The 20,826-nt window shown below is 42.3% G+C and overlaps 1 protein-coding gene across 6 annotated transcripts in view; it reads left to right on the plus strand.

Annotated features, from left to right (window-relative positions):
• Positions 1–1,242: 1,242 nt before the first annotated feature.
• Positions 1,243–20,826, plus strand: part of usp2a (ubiquitin specific peptidase 2a) — a 46,373-nt gene continuing 26,789 nt past the window's right edge. Inside the window, exons 1-4 of one of the 6 annotated variants that reach the window (XM_006809811.3) lie at positions 1,243–1,463; positions 3,039–3,285; positions 3,453–3,557; positions 17,238–18,066. In XM_006809811.3, the coding sequence (XP_006809874.2) occupies positions 17,299–18,066 (768 nt within the window). In that variant the 5' untranslated portion in view covers positions 1,243–1,463; positions 3,039–3,285; positions 3,453–3,557; positions 17,238–17,298. Of the gene's footprint in view, positions 1,464–2,839; positions 3,286–3,452; positions 3,558–17,237; positions 18,067–20,826 lie in introns of those variants that run through there. The other 5 variants (XM_006809812.3, XM_035916511.2, XM_006809810.3 and 2 more) reach the window with 5 other exon arrangements.

The following is a 20,826-nucleotide window of genomic DNA, read 5'->3' on the forward strand; positions in this document are numbered from 1 at the left end:
TGACACAATGCTCAGTTGATACTAATGTGTGCCAAGAAAATATCCCCTACACCCTTACACCACCAGCAGCAGCCTGAATGGATGGTACAAGGCGGGATGGATCCATACTTTCATGTTGCTTACACCAAATTCTGCCCCTACCATCCATATGTTGCAGCCGAAATTCAGGCTCTTCAGAGCAGGCAACGTTTTTCCAGTCTTCTCTTGTCCCATTTTGGTGCGCCTTTGAAAATTGTAGCCTTAGATCCTTGCTCTTCTGCTGCTGTAGCCCAGCTGCTTTAAGAGATGCTCCTCTGTAGACCTTTGTTGTAATGAATGGTTATTTTCGGTTGCCTTTCTATCAGCTCAAAGCAGTCTGTCCTTTCTCTTCGGATCTCTCACACCAAGGAGGCTCAGAGAGTTTCTCTTTTTCAGACTATCCTCTGAGATGATTGATTGGTGAGTCAATGGTAATTGTAGCTTCAATTTTCAGTTCTTAGCTGAAAGGATTTGCACCCAGTGTGGTCTTCTGCTGCTGTGGCCCATCTGCTTCAAGGTCAGGCATACTTGAATACATACATTGAGAGACGCTCTTCCACAAATCTTGGTTGTAATTAGTGGCTATTTGATTTTTGGTTGACTATCAGCTTGAAGCAGTTCACAGATTTTGTGTCCAGTACTGTCTGTAACAGGTTTTTTTTTTCATTTCAAGGTAGGTACTAAAGTGTGTATGTACTTATGTAATTTACGTACTTAAATCAATTATTATTATTCCCCCTATACCCTCAATAAAAAGTAGCACGTGTCCACTCATTATGAAAAGAAAAGACAAGAAATGACCGCAGTTTCCTGGGTACTTTTACATAACACATCTCAGCTATCATAGACAGAGCCATTGACTTACTCAAGGGCTCTGATCATAAGGTGACGGCTTCAGTTGCATTAAGATAATGAACTTGTTGTGTAGGCTTTGACTTTTTTCCCCGCAAGCTATTCTAATTAAATATACTATTTTTCACTATTATTTGTAATACTAATAAAACCTACTGGAAAGCTATCCGAATAGCATTTAATTTTTGATTAAATCACGGGTATCGCCAGCTCTCTTCGACGCGCTTGAACATGGCATTTTTTTCAATGAAAGAAATCTCTGATGTTTACGTTCATTGCCATGACGACGGTGTAGGAGGCGGTTCACTCCGTTAGCTAGTGACGCTCAAATAGAGGTATGAACCAATCAGAAAAAAGCTTCGTTGACCGACTGACGTCACCGTTAAAGCGAAAAGAACCGTTACTTGGTTGCTGAAACTCTACAACTGCACTGGAAGGAGGATATGGCTGAATACCAGCGTACTCTTGATTAAATCGTCTGCAGGGCAAGCTTCCAGTCTAATGTTAATAGTGATGCTCTAAAAGCGACCACAGAGGTACTTTTGAGTGGCGCTTCCCTGCCCGTTTGGATCGGGATGTTCTCCAATTGCGGGGTGAGTGTATGCAGTTACCTGACACCACCATAACCCTGATAGGTGCTGTTCTTTCGTATGGACAGAAGCACAAACCGAACTCCCATCGAACTCAGAGAATGTTAAGTTTGCTTTGTTAGGGGAAATTAACATATAAACGGCACTAAAAACAATCTAGCGCATTTTAGAAGTAACAACGTGGCGGTTAAATATTCGGTATCAGTTGTGATAGTGTAACTGCTGTCTTTTTCTTTTAGTATATTTTCAAGTTTTAGAACAAGGATGCTCATTGCCCGAAGCTATGCTGCAAGGCTGATAACCCCGAACAAACTCTAAAAGTTCGTCAAACGAAGTCTTAATTTTTCTTTTGGATATACGTGTGCGAAGAATACTACCCTAGTAGGTTTGGAAGTACTGTGTTATGACACGTGAAATTTGCGTGCTTGCTGCACTAATATGCTTACACAGTACAGTTTGACGCGGTACTCTGACACAGTGCTACTGTCTTGGCTACACTGCACCGTTACTGTTGACTAGAGTAAGCTAGCAAGACAGCTAATTAACTGACCAATACGTCGTGGTCACGTGCTTATATAAAGACGAAATCAGTATCCAGGTTAGTTAATACGCGCTGTATTAAGTTTGTGCGTCGCCTCCTCTGGGGATGACAAGTTTTCGGTCTGTCTATCGCCCCTAAACACCCCACCACCCCCTCCCCCTTCACGGACAGCACCGCAAGCCTCCCATTCCATTACCGAGCAACGCTCCCGGGGTCTGACTGGTTATCTAATCACGCGCGGAATAACGTCATCCCCCACTATTAATGAGCGGCATTTAAAATGCGCGTACATCATATTTTGCATCAAATCGGTCCCTTCAGGAGCCACGTTAAGTCCCACACCGCAGTGCAGCGAGCCTGGCAACACCGGTACCAGCGCCATCTCATCTCAGTGTCAGTGTCATGTAACGCTACACCCCTCACAGAGCCCATCCACCACAGAGCCGCGTCTGTCTTTTTCCATTGTCCTGCAAACGTACGTCAACACACTACAACACACTCCACTTCATTTGGTCCTCTCTCCTTATCTGGATACCAGTGTCACATGTGGCCAGAGTGAGTGGCTGTCAGCCTCCATCAAAAATATTGAGCAGTCTCCCTCTATTAGGTACTATTTAAGAGCCATCTATTTACTGGGGCTGTGTACAGCTTGCTACACACACACACACACACACACACACACACACACACACACACACACACACACACACACACACACAAATAAAATGTATTTACTGTTACTGAGAAACTCAGAGATGCCCATGGAGTCCTTTAAGAGCAAAGTGGAATGCCAGTGAGTGTTGAGTGACCCATGGAGGTCATAGGCGGCTGCTATATTTACTGACTCTGTAACTCGATCGGTGGCATTCTGGAGTGCTGTGCTTACGCTGCCCCCTCGCACTCCATTACCCACAGAGTCCCAAACTAAACTGGCACCCGGTTGCCTTCTGTCTGTTGGCCTGGCCTCTCAGAACATCAAGGGTGAGCCTCTTAAAACCTGACCTAACCTGCTGCTCTTCGTCCTTTTCTTCTCTTAGGTATCTGCTTGAAAAGTTGACGTATACAGTGCGGGCTGCTCGCTCAGCTGTAGAACAAGGCTCGTCTAGGAGGATAGGGGATAACCTTTCAGAAACTTCTGGAGTTTGCTGGCATGAGTAGAAGAGCTTGTGGCAGCGCACTCACCAGAAATATACAGTTAGACAGTCTTAGCTTAGCTGGGCTTTATAATGAACAACTTTTCTGGATTTGATAGTCCAACTGGGAGAAAGCCATCAATCTTTAATGGTAAGACATGAAATCCGGAACATGTGTTGACTGTTGCACGTTCACGTCACACTCGAACAGCTTGTGTGAAAGTGTGGCAACTTGTCTTGAGAGGCAGACGCGTTCATAAGATGCTTCTTTCTGGCGTCAGGGTGGTTTTAATCCTGTGTGCCTGTGTGTTTCCACAGGAGCGTGTGCATGTGCATAGACTATAGGGGAGCAACAGTAGGATGAGCTGCCCCAGAGCCATCACAGTCTGCAGGGACTGACACACACCGCTACAAATACGGCAGGTAATTACTTCACACAGATGCCTTTGGACACACAACTCTGTCCCAGCTGCTATGTCAGTCCTGCTATCATGTCAGCGATTGCAAGGTTTACATGCATCACAGCAGATTTACCGACAGAAAGTGAGGGAAAGTTATAAAAATAAGTTACGTGGTGTGTTTAATCTGCTCATTCAGTGACACACACAAATGTCTAAACTAGAACAATGATCTTACAAATCAATTTATTCTCAGCTTACAGCACTACTATAACATGCACACTAGGGCTGGGCGATGTGGCCTAAAATTCATATCGCGATATAATTCGAAGCATGTGCGGTAACGATATATATCGCAATATATTCTTTTTTCTGTATAACGTATTTTCCACACTATAAGGCACACTTAAAATCCTTTATTTTTCTCAAAAATCGTGTGCCTTATTTATGAATTCTGGTTGTGCTTACTGACCTCGAACCGATTTGGGCGTGCAGAAATCAGTTAAAAAATGTTTTAGTACAACTTTGGTAAGCCTCACTGCTTGATGGATTGTCAGGGGCATTACGGCTGCCGTAGTAAGGAGCTTTGCGGAGTAATCTGGGTCCAAAACTCCGTCCCCCTTCAGGTTCTGAGTGAGAGATTTTTGAAACTAATTAAAACGTACAGCTCTGCTATCACTTCCAACATAAATGAAGACAGAAAACTAAACAGCAGTGGTGTTTGTAGGGTTACTGAAGTTGGATTACCTAGTATATAATGTTGTGCTACGTGATTGCTAGCGACACAGCTATGTTAGCATAACATTAGCACAGTGAAGCTGGAGGATGAACGCCAACTTTTTTTCCACTCATTAAAAGTTAACATGAGGGATTCTGGTGGTCAGGGACAAATGCAATCGCATAGCAGGATGCTATACACGGGGCAAACTTCAGTCAGGAGAACAATACGAGGTTAGTTATTAATATACTGCAACAACATGGGAATAGAACAGCTGCGAGAGAATTCAACATTAATGAATCAATGTTACGGAAGTGGAGGAAGTGCAGTTTTTGGATTTCCCCATATTTTAAAAGTGCTTCATCTCTTTGCCATGACTGTCGCCCGGCATAATTTGCAGATGATAATGGTTGTAGCCGCTGCGATGCTTTTGACCAAAACAGGCGCAGCTTGATGACATCATCAACATGCGCTATCGCGATAGAGCGGTATAGTCAAAATCTCTATCGTTGGCCAAATTTAAATCGTTTCTATCGTATATCGTTTATATCGCCCACCCCTAATGCACACTGTGCCATTAATGGGACAGCTAAAAGGTTCTGATGCCAGTATCATAGAACAGCCTTCCAATATTCAACACATTTCCACTACATTAGACAAAACTGCTGTACAGTGTAGCTTTTATGTGATACAATGCTGGTAACATGTTCGTATGATTCTATAGGGCAACACTTTATAGACATGTGTATGGATTTTTTTTTCAGATTTTAGAAGAACAAATGATGGTATAAAACCAAGACAAAGCCATAGAAAACAACTGTTTTTTCAGATGATTTTTAAAGTGTACTAACATTAACTGTGTTGAAGGCATTATTAGAGAGTGAGAGACTCACTGAATCCTATGGGAGAATTCAGTGAAGGCAAAAGTGGTGGTTGCTGATTCTTTTAAAACCCAGATTTTATAACAAACTTTAAGCAGTTTTCTGGTAATTTGAATTAAGGCAGGGCAATATGGCCAAAAATATTCATCACGACATATATTTGAAAATTATATATAACTGACGACATAACAGATGCGAGACAAAATACTTCACAACTCCACAACTTTATTAGTGAAAACACCGCCCATCAATTCATCTTCACTTAAACAAGCAGCTATATAAAAATTTAACAGTGCAAAGGCAAATTCCTTGCTGACAATTTAACCAAAAGGCATTTTCAGTGGAAATGGGCTGACATATCCTGAGCATAATCATGTATAATATCCACAAAAGTTTAGAAGAGGTGCTTTGCAGCATGAAACTGCAGTGAGCCAAATAAATAAGTCAAATACGTATTTTTCGGACCATAAAGTGCGCAGAATTATAAGGCGCATTAAGCGAAACAGTCAGATAAGTCAAACTTTACTCAGCTCATTCTTCTTGCTTCCTCCACTTCTGTACCATTCATTCATTAATGCTGAATTCTCTCGCAGCTGCTCTATTCCCATGTTCTACTGCGCAACTGATAGCCTTGAGTTTAAAATGCACTTCATACGCATGTCTCTTAACAGGTGCCATTTTGGGATCCTTATACACACACAATACGGTAATGTTATGTTGAAGCACAGTACGTATTACTCTGCGAGGCTCCTGACTACGGTAGCCGTAATACTCCGACAATCCATCAAGCGGTGCAGCTTCATAGCTTACCAAAGTGGTACTAAAACATTTTTTAACAGATTTTTGAGCGCCATGACCACATGAAATCAGTTCGAGGTCAGTAACTCAACCAGAATTCATAAGGCGCACCACATTATAAGGTGCACTGTCGATATTTGAGAAAATGAAAGGCTTTAAGAGTACCTTAAAGTCTGAAAAATACTGTAATAACGACGGCCCACTTGCATGTTCTACAAAAACAAACAAACAACATAAATAAAAATGTGCTTTGGTGGGTATCTGACAGACAAAAACCAAACCAGTTCCACATCACTGAAGTTGCACCATTTTTTCAAACCAATTCTGGTTCATCTGTTTCATTCAACGATCCGGTTTTGCCCTTCTCATTCTCCGTCGCCGCCATCGTCTTTCCGCCATGTGCGTATGAAAACAAAGGTTTTACCCATATTCTATTGCGATATTTCATTTTCTTATCATTGCCTAACATTATGCCGGTATAACGTGAATGGCCCTAATTTGAATGCAGATAGCCACTGAGTAGCAAGACTTGCTTTTGAAGGACTTTGACAAAGGTTTGAATCTAAAAAAAAATGAAGCCAATATGAAAGTGCTTTTTTTCCCTCTAATGGCAGCAGGGGGCAACTCCACTGGTCTGGTTATACAAAAGTCTATGGAAAAACAACCCCATGTTGCAGTTGATCTGCAACCTTATTTCTGGTTGATTTTGTTATCTTAATGGCAAAAACTGACCTTGCTAACTTCACAGTGGATTTCAGTTGTGTCAGGAGTAAAATCCATCCCAAAAATTACATCGAAACAGTAAAGAAAAGTTAACCCTGGAGAAATGTACACTCTATCTGCCTTTAGGGGACATATTGTCATTTTCATTATTCTCTGTCATTCATTTACTATTACACTGGTAGATGTTCATGACCTAAAGTCATAAAATAATAAGGTCAGTGTATGTCTAAGTAATGTCAGGCTTCAGACTGCTTTAAAAGCTTAGTTTCAGAAAGTCTATACTATTGACTCTGTATGAAGCCATTGAGAAGGGATATTCTAACATGAGCATCTTAGGCGCACAGTTCTGGCTGTGAGTGCAGAAGCCTCACCAACCTGGTATTCTAACCTTCTGTTTATGTGGCACAGCCTATCAACAGGACGTTTTTATGCATAAAAAGACACAACTGTCAGCTTTTAATTGCTTGTACTTTATAGTGTTTTGCCATAAAACAGATCAGTGCTAAAAATAAGTGGACCAAGAATTGATCCCTGCAGAACACCAGTTCATAATAGATCTTTAGTAATTGAATAGTGTTATATATCAGTCTGGCTGAATTATCAGTCATACATATTTTTACGTGTCAGTTTCTGTTTCAGTGAAACATCAGCGCCAAAAGGAGCTGGATCAGCACAGGAGACTTAGCAGTATGTTGGTTTTTGCTTGAATTAAGCCAGTCTATAAAGTGTTTATCAGCAGCATGAATTACTGGATAAAATACTTTCAAATCTAAAGTAATCCAAGGCTCTGACAGTGCTGGTGCTTTATTCTGTTTGAACTCTGAGCTGTGAGCTTTAACTAGTTACGCTTGAGCTTGTCCAGTGAGTCACTTAGCGTCACTCAGGGAGCGGGCTGTCAGAGCATGATAGGTGTTTGTATGGCCAATTATTATTTGGCCACTATTATTATTTCAATTTTCTTAATGAATGAAGAATTACAGCAATCAGCTGCACAGACTGGAGCATTAATCACTGTAGCCCAGATCCCGTCCTCTTTGAGGTCACTGCTGTGTGTATGGCCGCAATGTGAGTCATCCACAGATGGTAGTAGTGATGAATGCTAATTGGTCTGCTCTTCTTCAGATTTTCATATTGCATAGGCTCGGTAGCAGATACTGTGAAACTCTGACTCCTCAGTTGCAGCCTTTGAATGCAGGGCTTTGGGGCTGTGCCCTGTTTTGGGGTGTTTCATGTATGTTCAAGGATGGAGAATGAAAGGTGACTGAGATGTTAAATTCAGAGCTCTCATAGTTTCCACGGGCCCAGTTGGAGGGCCCCGGGAACAAGCAAAATTGTAGATGTTAATTTTTTTCTTTCATAGCATTTTTAGGAACCCAGTGTTTTTAGTTGCTACTTTAATTTCATGGTTTATGCAGTGTATCATCTTTGTGCCAGCACTGTGCATTCCTCCAGTTCATTTCCTTTTCTACTTTGTGCAGCGCTTTAAATGCTGCATGTACACAGTACTGCACTGCCGTACACACAAGATTTGGCTGAGGTCAAAACAAAAGTGACTGGTATCTAACGACTAGTTAGGGACAGCTGGCGAAGGTGCAGCTATGGCCTGTTGGAATGGAGGCGTACTTGAGCCTCTTTTAATATGCTTGGCAGCCAGTTGTTACAGGCACAGAGAGGTAGGGTAGGGTTGTCAGTATGGCCTTCAATGGCATCAGCATGTTCTTATCTACTCACATTTCAGGGTATATATGGCAACCAGCACAGCTCAGAGACAGTCACTCACAGTCCCCTTGTTGATTCTTAACATCTTTCCCTTTGAGAACCAAATTATTTTCTGAATGTCTGTGAAGGTTCTCAGTCATCCAGGTCATCGTAGTCAAAGGAGCTTGCAAAGAAAAGCGTCTGGACTTCTATAAGTTGCTTGAAGACGTTTCACCTCTCATCCGAGAAGCTTCTTCAGTTCTAAGTTCAGACTATTTTCTGAATGTTTTCGGCTGGCATGTGCTGAATTGTGCTGCTACTGCTGGTCGGTTTATACTGAGGTGATGGCAACACTGAAGTGTACTGCTGTGAGGGCCAAATAGCCTTCAGTTTACTAAGTTCACATATTTTACTTGTAAATGTACACGGTGGTCTGACAAAAGTCAGTATGTCTGTTCTTTCCTTTCTAAATGTCAAATAGGTTGTTCATTTACAGCAGCGAATGAACTGTGGTTATGAACAGCTTGATGTTAGCAGTGAGTTTTCAGATGGAAAATCTATTCAGTTAGTTTGGTGTCTTTCAGCTCCTTGGTTTGGTTAAGTTTCGATCCTCAATTTCAGAAGATAGACAGCGACAAAAAAGCCTAATTTTGCTGAATTTCCAACTGAGCATGTAGAGCACTCAAGGAGGCCACCTCCGCCCAATGAGCTAACCTGTGCAGTGAGCTGCTCTAAATGAAACAAAGTGGGACAATGGAAACTGCTGTTCCTGATTGTCCGGCATCCTGAAGACTTTACTCCATGAACTGCAGATGATTAACATTTATGCCAGGAATGAACAAAATCATTTTGGGAGATAATCTTTTCTTTGTTAAATGTTTGTAAATCTAAAGAAAGAGGGTTTTTTTGTTTTGTTTTTTTTCCCCAACTTTTTTTAGATAAGTTAACACATTGTACTTTATGCCTTCTTCTGATGTATTCGCAAGTTATTAACTGTTATAGTTATCATTGTCTTGTTGACAACGTGGAAGTGGGAGGTGTGGGATTGGCAGTAGTCATAATAATCTGGTTTGGTTTCTGGCCGCCCCTCACTGAGCCTGGTTCTCCCAGAAGTTTCTTCTTGTTAAAAGGGAGTTTTTCCTTCCCACTGTCATCAAAGTGCTTGCTCCTAGGGGGTCATATGATTATTGGGTTTTTTTCTCTGAATGTATTATTGTAGGGTCTACCCTACAATATATAGTTGGATCCTAATTGGGAAAATGTTTTCTGTCTGTGGAAACAGGGCCTGAACCAGCAGTGAGTTTCACATAGAATTTACACATAGATTTCTCCTCAGAAATGCACTGACTCAGCCTGCCATTTACTACAGTACAGTACACAGACACACTCCCACTCCAGATCAGCCCGAGTGTCTGTACTGATGTTACATTCATGCAGTACCACTCCAAGGCACGGTGCCTTTAGCGTCCTGCACCATCAACAACACTGGTGGATAGCGGAAGCTTCAGATTGCTTCTTCCCTCCACCAGTCCAGGGGCACAGCCTGAGAGGACAGTGGGTGTGGGAGGAGATCTTACTCACTGACTCTTTTAGAATGACAGCATGAGCACATTTTAGTCCTATTTCTCTCTTTGTTTTTTGTTTTGTTTTGTTTTTTGTGCGCCTTCATAATAACAACAGCCATTTCCAGAGGCTTTAAGTTTTTATGGCAGCCCATCCATCCTTTCATCTTATTCTTATTAACGTGATATCTTTTAAATATCTTAAGGGAAGTACGGTGAAACAGTCATCTGAACTCAAAGAGAAATTGTGGTGGTTAGAGGTGAAAAGTCAGAAAACATATATTTGATACCTTGTTTTTGCCAAAACTCACCAATCAAGACTCAAGACAGGGAGCCTGGTTCTTGGAGACATAAACACGTCAAAGATTATGACATGTAGTTAGAGAGTATTCAAAATAAGGCCCATGTGTTTTTGCCTCGTGCTTTTCAACTGGAGATTTTAAGTCTAATACTCAGTAGCTTGAGAGCGAGCCTGAAACTCTGATGTTACAGGCACAGTGTGAGGGACCAGTAGGGATGGGTACCTGTATCCGGTGCCATGATGGCACCGGTTCTGACATAAACGGTAGTAACCAGACCGAAAAGCAGCGCACATTTCGGTGCTTTATTTTTTACTGAGATGTCATACACTTTGGATTGTAGCCAATCATTTTACCTTTGCAAGCGTAGTAGGCGGGCCCAGGTACGTACGTTCTTTTAGTGCAGAGCTACAGATTAAAAATGCCCAAGGCGAAGCGGTCAAAAGTCTGGCTGAACTTCACAGCAAAAGATGCAAACTCAGCAGCCTGCAACAAGTGCTTTAAGGTGATACTGTGCAAAGGAGGTAACTCCTCAAATCTGATGAAACACCTAGTGACGCATAGCATTTTTTTAAAAGCTGAGAAATGCACCGTATTTGATAGCTTGCTGCGAGACCTCACACCGAGCACATCTACTGCGGGTGTGGTGCCTGTTATCGGTCCCGGAGTTAGCAACATCCCCCAAAGTGTGTTTAAAGTTGATTTTTGATTTTTGAAACCTGCCCCATAAGTGAAACCTCATCTCCTTCAGTTCTTTGCCAGCACGATGCCAGCAGTCACCTGCTGAAATCCTTTCTTGCACTGCACTCATGCAGTCACTTGTGCTACTCTGCTGACAGCTTTGTTAATACAGATTTAGTAGAAGCCTACCAGAACAGCCAAATCTTTCACGGTAGTACAATGTTGTTTTCCTCTGGCCTCCCATATTAGATTCTATCTCACCACGTTCTGACTTTCCAGTTGCACAGAGACTTGTTAATCAGAGGGTTTTCACTTCCTTGGTGGCTCTAAAAGGGAGGAAAAGAATGCAGAGCTCTGATACTTAGTGTAAATTGGTCATGGAATATGCCCTGCTGTTACTTTTAAGTCCTTTATGCGTTGGTAGCAAGCAAACAAATGCAGCTTGTTGCCCAGTAGCTATGGTAACTGCTGGTTATCACAGCCTCAGGGGAGGCCAAAAATGCAGAAGTAGCCAGAGTGCATTTGTGTGTGTTTTTGCTCGTGACTCTGCGTGTGTTGTTGTTTCCGTGGAGACATCTCTTCAGAAGTGGGATCTGTAATTTTCTTATCAATCCACAGTGTCCATGATGTATGATGCGACTTGTTGTTCGCACTCCACTTTTAGTGGCTTGCCCACAAGGCGAGCCCAAACTTGTTTCACTCAGCTGCCCTTTGTCTTTGGCTGCGACACAGCTGTAGGATTACAGAGAGGTGCGTGCATTTGATGGGTACGCAGAGGTTCAGTTCAAGGTAGAAAGGGAGCCATCATACAGGAAACTTCACAGCCCCACACAACACTGGTAAAACCACAGAAACACATGTGAAATATTTATTTTAAGGTGCTTTAAGAATTCTGGAAAATCCCTCAGGATAAATGCCCACGGGGGAGCTTACATGAGAACTAAATAACTTTTTACATTACCTATATGTTTTTACCCCTACCCAGGACACCTACATTTGAAAATATGACAACTCAAGAAGAAGGCAACTTTAGGATTTTCAAATTCATGCCATAAGTGCATCTACTAAAAATCTCAGACAAATTTGAATCTTAGTGACCTTGAGGTCATAGGATTTTCAGTTTGACGCCATAGATCTTTCTGCCAGGAGGTTGAGAAGTAACTTCCTGTTTGCATTCACATTATGAATAAGAACATTGCTGGGTGCTTTCAGTTGCTCCCTTATCTCCCACGGGGGTCACAGTGGATGGATTTGCATGTTTGTTTGACACAGCTTTAATGCCAGAGGGATATTCTTGACATATCCTTTCTATTCATTTGGTTATAATTTGGTACTGTTATTAGGAGAATGCTATCTTATGACTGGGTTTGTGTTTCTTCCCAGAATTGAAATGGAGATCTTTCACATGTAAGGCAAATGTGCTAACCACCAAACCATGAAGCCACTTCACCAGCACAAACAGTAGCATGATCTAAGGACTAGGAATGTGCGTGACTAGTTGATAGGCAGCTAATCATCGCTATTTTCACTAGGCATACTACACCTTTTAACATTGTCCAATTAACAATCTTAAAAATGAACTTAATATGCGAGCATTTCTTGCTTTTAGACTAGTCTGTTAATCACCTTTTTTTTTTCCCCAGCTCGTTTAGTTGACTAAGAAATTAGTCGCCAGGATCATTTTTAGTGAGAACCAGGTTGAGGCTGGTAAAACAGTAACTACATCAATAAGATGAATGATGATCAGAGCTATATTTGTGTGTGTCATTGTTTTTTCTTATGACAACAAAGTTAGAAAAGTCTTTGACTTTTTTCTGATGTGTTTCAGTTACCTAACCCTTACTCCAAATTGCTTTGCTTTGTGGATGTCTGCCATAGCAAACTGAGAAAAAACGTCAGCAAAAATTTCACTTGGGCTCTGTTATTAGCAACTAACTGTTGCTTACATAGCTTATGTTTACATGGATTTTTTGTATATGCCGGTTACCGATGTCGGACCAAAGTAAGCTTACTACTGTACCAGTCACAGTATACATATGTGGGCGATCATGGCTCAAGAGTTGGGAGTTCGCCTTGTAATCGGAAGGTTGCCAGTTCGAGCAACAGTCTCGATGAGACCGACAGTCTTGGTCGTTGTGTCCTTGGGCAAGACACTTCACCCGTTGCCTACTGGTGGTGGTCAGGGTGGCGCCCCAGGGTGGCTGTGGTTACAATGTAGCTTGCCATCACCAGTGTGTGAATGTGTGTGTGAATGGGTGGATGACTGGATGTGTAAAGTGCTTTGGGGTCCTTAGGGACTAGTAAAGCGCTATATAAATACAGGCCATTTACATATGTCACTCAAAGGTTCCTCCTGTGATGGAGTACCTGCTCTGTAATATGAGATGAAAAAAAGACATCAAAATGAATGCTCTAAAAACTAAGACGTGAGAGTTAAGTGTGGACACAGGAAGAAGGGGGGGGGGGGGGGGGGTTCCTTAAAGGGTTATAAGAGGTGTGAAAAAATTTTTTCCATGAAAAATGGCATTGCTATCATCAAAGTCTGGTCTGAGCTGTGAAAATCTTGTTTGGCTTGTTTTTAGGCAACAAATTGTCCACTCAAATTACTCAAATGCTTGTAATGCAAATAACTGACATAAGCACAGACACATTTTGGGGGGGATTAACAGTGTTAAAAAGAGAATAGAATCAGAATACTACATATAAATTACTGAAAATGGCTGAACTAGTTTTTAAATAATATTCATATATTACTGATTAGGTTGCAATACATAAAAACAATTTAAGTCAGTGGTTAGACTTGATACTCTGCTTCATGTAACCACTTATCCTGATTACCAATGTTAGGGTAATTGGATCCAGATAACGGTAAGATACCCAGGGTACGCTGAACTCATGTCATACAGGGCCTAGGCCTTTTGAGTCATGTTAATATGCAGTACAGGGTCAGCGATTTTGGACAAAAATAAGAACTTTTTACCTGGCACTTTTGCAAAGCCTAGTGTGGCGGGAAACCCTATAGCTAACAAAAGTCCAAACAATTCATCAAACGCATAGAGCCAGCAGGAAAAGAAAACAGGAAACACTCTGGAACAAGAGATATAACATCTACCTGTTAAAGACACAAACAAAATATAATAAATAGTCACACTAGTGAGAAGGCGAATATGGCACAGGTGAACTCAGTTAAGATAATAATGAGGCTGGGAAAACAGCAAAGGAGGGAAGTAAAAATACACAAAGCCACATGAGGAACTAATCCTTCAAAATAAAGCAGGATGTCATCTGAAAGAGGACTCAGATACACATGTTAGTGGGGGCATCAGTTAAAATCATTTCATTCAGTTAAGTGTAAATATTTTGTTAGTAGTGATTAGAGGGCTATACGATCGAGAACCTTCAACATGGCTTTAAGGCTTTCCTTATGTCAGATGGCTTGGCAACTACTCCAGTAGTTAACAGGTGACTTTATGGTGGTTATCAGCTTTGTTAAGCATGGCTTTCTGTTTCAGGCTCTGTATGTGCTCACACAAAATGGGGCGTTTCATACATCAGACTCTTCTTCATAAAATGATCCCTACGAGTGTCACCTATTCCAATCAGAGGTTATCAGGTGATGATAAAACTCTATAAAGATGATAACACCACTGCAAGACAGGAAATGAATGGTGCAGAAGACAGTTAATCTAGTGATAGTGCACAGGGCAGTGAAATAAACATTTGAAACTTACTGTCCCACAGCCTGATAAAGCAGGCGTTTGTCAGCAGATTAAAGTTAAACTAATTTGGTTGATTGAACAGGTATTCCTGGTGCATGTTCTGTGGTGTAGTAGTTGCCATTCCAGCCGTGTAAAACAGACTCAGCAGCAGATTAGAACCAAGTATAAAAACATTTATACATTTTCTGCAATACCAGCTGAATACTTGAGAAATATACTTATAGTGCTTCATAACTGATGTTAGCAAGGTCCAGCTTAACAAGTTGCACAAAGATAATGTATTCCCCCAGCATAGAATAAAAAAAATAAAATAATAATTAAAAACATGCTGTTTGCAAATGACATGAAATACAGTAAGAGGTGCATGTTTTTGGATGGTTTGTCTCATGAGCCCTTTTGCCAATGATTTTCTTCACTTAACTTCCAGCTGTACTTCCCACCATAATCACCAACTTGGTAATTATGGTAAGTAAGTCCAGATTCAGGTTTTATCCTGTCTGAAAACTGTTGGCTGATATCAGACACAGAATCCACATTTTGCTGTTGCCATCTATGTTCCTCTGCCAAAACCAAAATAACCCTCCACATACCAGCACTGTCAAATGATTGAAACAAACCTTGACCGTCTACAAAGCTGGCTGACTGAAAGCGAGGCCAGCTTCTCGTTGCTGCTAGTCCTGCTGGCTTAGCAGAACTGCACTGAGTGGCCACAGCCGCCTGGCCTCCCTCTGTGTGTCTTGGCCAGTGCCGTGAGTTGGTCTCTCTCCAAATGGTGCCTGTCTGCCTGCTCCAGATCCATATGCTGAATTATAGATAAAGCTGTGTTCATAGAGACAGAGAGAGAGAGAGAGAGAGGAAGAGAACAGCAAAAAGGGATCAACAGAGACCCCGAAGGAAAGGAAATTATACTCAGTAGAGGTAGGTGCTGAGGAGGGGGAGAGAAGAGGGGAGACAGGCAGATTAAGGAAATAGGAGCCTCCCTAAATGAACTCAACATGGATCAGCATCACCAGATACTTTTATTTATTTAGACACTGCTGTGCGTGTGAACAAGAGCCTCTCTCTGCCTCAGCCACAGGAACACACTGTCCTGCCCACATGGCTTTACTTCCAGAATTAAGCTGGACTCTCCTGTTATAGCTGTGAGAGAGGGCGAGAGGGGAGACCAGGGCAGGCAGGAGGAGCACTGCTGGGTCTACGCAAGCGAGATTATGTTCCATATTTCCTCAAATCTCCATGATTTTTTTTTAGCGCTGAGTTAAGAGGAGGGTTCCATGTTGATGAGAGGGATTTAGCATTTGATATCCTAAACTGTGTGTCAGCAAGCATGCTTGCTGGTGTTAATTGTATCACCATGGTTTTCCCCTGGATTTCATATCATGCTGTTTGTTCTACAGCATGATATGTTCTACTCTTGACTTTGTATGATGTCAGAGGTAGCCGATATGCATTTGACCTGTTTGGGAAGACAAGCCAATCAGGAGAAGGTTGACTTAAAGGAAACGGAAAGAGTGCTGAGGATTATTTTCTTATAACCATGATGCTACTCTATAAGAGTCTAAGGATAAAAATATGGAGCTGGGAATAAATATAAATAGGTCATGTTGATCACATTTTAGTCAAAACCATCATAAATGTTTTGTTTTTTCTATGTGCAGTTATAGAGAGCAGCAACAACACCCAGAACAGAATGAAGCGGGCTTCAGTGACAAACGATATAAGTCAAAGAGCTGGGTTGCAAAATGGCTTACAGGTGCAAAGCATCTGTGCTTACGGTGGCCAGCTTAAAGAGCACATCCAGTGCAGTTAGCTAATTGAATGTGTAGAAAGGTATCATTTGATCCAACAGCCTGAGAGTGTGAGTATAAGCTTGATGTAAACACACTGAGCACAGCTGCTATATTGCAGCAATTTTCCATCTGTCTGGAGCAACAGCCTACACACCTACACACACTTAATCAAAAACACATATAATATCTAGTATGTGTGGAGTTTAAGATGTGTCCATTTAAATATGGAAGACAGTGTTGCATGTGGAGTCATGTACTACTCTGCCACAGTATGCTTTTATGATACCATTAGGACCTTTAGAAATTGCTCCATTATTTTTGAGGGCTAACAGAGTTGAGTTAATGCCCATACATTTGAGTTTAATTCTTTTACTATTGCATTATGTAGCACTCAGAAACTAAACTTTGTCCTTTGCCGATAGTGAAATAAGAAACGTTCAGTCTGAGGTGGTCCTGATGATTCTTAGTGTGCCAACTGGAATCCAGTAAGTGTGGAAAAAACACTAGCGCATGCTCAGGAAATGGACTGCAGCAATGCAAAGGAAATGGGATTTGTGGTAAATTTGTTTAGACATGACAAAATACTGATGTCATTCTCTAAATGGCAGGACAGTGAGTCAGGATGAGTGAATGAATCAGTGTTTGTTTTCATATTCTGCCATTTAAACTCAGTCATGCACAGCCTTGAATCATTTTGTCTCTTTAAAACACAATTAACGCTCAATGGAGCGAGGGTAAATGATGGCCTGCCCACTGCTTACGTTGTTGCTGTGGTATTGATTGGATTGTTGCTGATGAACTAATACAGGGCTCTTGTGTCTTTGCTGTGTGTGCAGTCGATGCTGTCTTCCAGAGGCTATCCCTCTCCCTGGCTGAGAAACCAGCAGCAGCAGCAGTATGTCCCGTGTCTCCTCGACCGCAAAGCGCTACACTGGCCCCTCTTACACCAGCCACTACACCTCATACAGCTCCTCCCTAACCCCAGGCCTTAGCTCCTACAGCGAGCGGGACAGGCTGTCCTCCTACAAGTCCCACACCTCCTCCTCCTCTTCATCCTCCTCCTCAGGTTACTTATCCTCTAGCTATCTGAGCAGCGCCGCCGTCCGCAGCCGCAACTACAGCACCTCCTCGGACCCTGAGCGTGACCGGGGTCGAACCATCCCTCGCACTGACATCCTTGGCAGCAGCAGCAACCGCCGGAGTGAGAGCCTCAGCAGAACCCCACTCAAGAGCTATGGAGGGTCAGGGCTAAGTGGGGGGTCAGCCTACACTGGCTACAGCTCCTACGCTTCATCTCCAGCCCAGTCCAGCTACCTCTCCTCTTCTCCGGTGGCCTCCAGCATCTCGCTCAGTCGACGAAAATCTGTATCCCAGAGTGACCTGAGCAGGGACCTGGCCTCTCTGAGCCTCAATGATGCTTCCTCCTCAACCCCTTCTTCATCCACCAGTGCCCTGCGGAGCTACCGCAGTCGGACCAGTGATGTGGCTGACACGTACGGCAGTAGCTCCCGACCCGGCTACTCAGGCCTGTCCCGAAGCACTACTCAGGAGACCCTGTCACGGAGCTCCACCCAGGAGGCCTTCAGCAGGAGCAGAGCATTCAGCTCTTCAGCATGGGAGCCAAGCAGTAACCAGCTGTCCCATTCCCCAACGAGGGACTCTACGGTAAGAACAAGTCCCATGTTCTTGTTGTGCTTTAACTGGAGAAGCATATCTTCACAGAGGATCCTTGGCAGGATCTTTGGCAGGAGCCAAGGAAGGCTGAGTACTACAAAAGCTGCAGTCATCATCACAGAGCTTTCCTTTTATTAGTCTGCACATGGTAAAGACCCACAATGCTCTAGTGCTACTAGTAGCACTGTTTCCTACCAGTTGGGGGCACTGTTGTTCACATTAATTTCAGTGCACTTGAGGTCTGGGTTTACAGTATTCTTGCACACCTTACACTCTTCTGTGGTTTTTACTGTTACAGCTCTCCACTAGGACAGCGGTCTCCAACCTTTTTTGCGCCACGGACCGGTTTATGCCCGACAATATTTTCATGGACCGGCCTTTAAGGTGTCGCGGATAAATACAACAAGATAAAACTAGTACTGGTACCGAAAAAAAGAAGATTTATTCATAACACATGTGAAAAGACCCAGGAAAACAGAGTTAACGATAAAAATGATAACAAAATAACGCTAAAAAATGATAAAAACCCTAAAAACCATACATTTCACACCCGAGCCTCAACTCTCGCGGCCCGGTACCAAACGACTCACGGACCGGTACCGGTCCGAGGCCCAGGGGTTGGGGACCGCTGCACTAGGACACAGTTACAATGCTCCTTATTATTTTAACTCTCTTATTGTACTGTACAAAAGTAGTTTGATGGTTATCTGACAGCTCTTTCTAAACCCAGCAGTCTCTCAAAGAGCAGACAGGTCCTCTCAGCATCAAGATTAATGACTCAGGTTTCCACTGCATAGATCCCAAAGTATGACTGATCCACTTTTCCTTTGGATTAGTCTCAATAACTGCTTCCATGGATGGAAGGAGGAAAAGTGGGAATTAGGGAGAATTTGTGAGAAGTCTGTTTGAAAGTGGCTTTCAGATAGAATAAATCTGTCATCTTTATTGCATCAGATATGCTCCAGAATGTGACATTCTTTATTCATTTAGTTCTTCTGCTCATCATGTTCATAGATTTGCATATACGAAAAGGAGAAGGATATCTTCTCAACTATCAGTTGGTTTGCTGGCTGAGCCTGACAGTAGGGTGACAGAACTAATACCAGAGTCCATTTTTATTGCATTCTAGTAATGAGAACATTTCTGTCAAGTAAGCTAGCACAGCCTTTACTGTAGAGGCCCCAAAGGCCCATTCTAAACCAGGCAATGTCTAAACCCTGTAATGTCCAGTCAGCTGTATGTAACTCCCATGTGTGTTACTGAGAAGTGAATGTGTTTTAGGGCTCACTGGGTATGGTTAACACTTTTTTTTTTTTTAAAACAATAACTTAATATATTAACAGTTTCATATCACCAAGACCCTGCAGCTCAGGTTGATAGTGGGTGCTGCAGTACTGGGAATGTGTGTGTGTGTGTGTGTGTGTGTGTGTGTGTGTGCGTGTGTGTGTGTGTGTGTGTGTGTGTGTGTGTGCGTGTGTGTGTGTGTGTGTGTGTGTGTATACCCACACGGCCTTGAGGAGAGGTCTTATCTGCCAAATTACTTAAAATAACCAGCGTGGGCTATACGTGCGCAGGCTCTTTAAAACTAACTGCCATTGAGAACAATGAAAAGAGAAGACATAATCGTACACTTAGTACACTTTACAGTATTACGGCACTCTGGACTATGGAGTTTTAACAGTGGAAACTAACTGCTGCCTGCTGACATCAGGGGGTAAACATAGCTCATGCAAGTCTTTATTCACAAACATGACCTAAGATAACCAAGTCATTTCAAAAGAGTGTTCCCAAAGAACACTTGGGATCATGGTGCTGCTGGGTTAACTATAGAGACAAAAAAAGTCAGGCTTTATTAAAGCAAAGGTGAAATACTGGTTATAAAGAATTCCTTGTTCTTTGCTAGGGTTATTCTTTTTAACCCCTTAGGTAATCAACACCTTTTTAACACACAAGGTCTGAAAAGTGCAGGACTTTAACTGGAGGTCACCAGCTGGCCTGTGCATATTGCTAATGAACTCAAGCACATATAATCACCATCTTTCCAGGGGCTTGGTGTCAACACTGACAGCAGAGCGTGCAGAAAGCAGCCCCAGTGGGTTTTGACTTACGAAGCTGTGTAGTGCTTTAGACATGTCATTGGGAAAACAATGGATGTACTGATTAGACCAATAGATTATATATAAAAGATGTAAGTAGCTTCTCAGTCTGGAAGGTTAAGCTAATGTTGAATGCCTTAAGCTTATATTCTTTCCAGTGGCCAGCAAATAGTGAGTTCTCTGGTTTCAAAAAGAAATCTAGTTGTAAAATAAGTATACTGACTTGCACTTGATCAGTGATCTCAGCAAATATTTTCCTGGGATCCATCCCCGAGTACTCTGGTCCACATGCTTAAGTATGATTAAGACTTTTTCCCTCTTTCCTGCAAACAGTTTCACAACAATTGCTGTAATGTTTTTGATGGCCAGAGACTGGCATTGCCACCTATTTTGTGTGAAGGTACGCATAGCGACATTAATAAACCCATGGTTATCAACTTGCTAAGTCAATACAGTGATGTAACCCCTTAGCCTGACTGCCGGTGTTACAGTAAGTGAAGCCTGATAACAGAAAGATAACCTGGGTATGTTGAACTTGCTTTGCAGTACAGTGCACAGTTCCTGTTGCTTGCACTTGTTTGGTGTATGAAAATAGTGTATGTCCACCAGCCCAGACTCATTGTTTCTTACTGATTTTAATGCAGCCAACTTTGTT

This window comes from Neolamprologus brichardi, chromosome 14, assembly GCF_056152115.1.
Source record: "Neolamprologus brichardi isolate AB-2024 chromosome 14, ASM5615211v1, whole genome shotgun sequence".
Classification (NCBI taxonomy): domain Eukaryota; kingdom Metazoa; phylum Chordata; class Actinopteri; order Cichliformes; family Cichlidae; genus Neolamprologus; species Neolamprologus brichardi.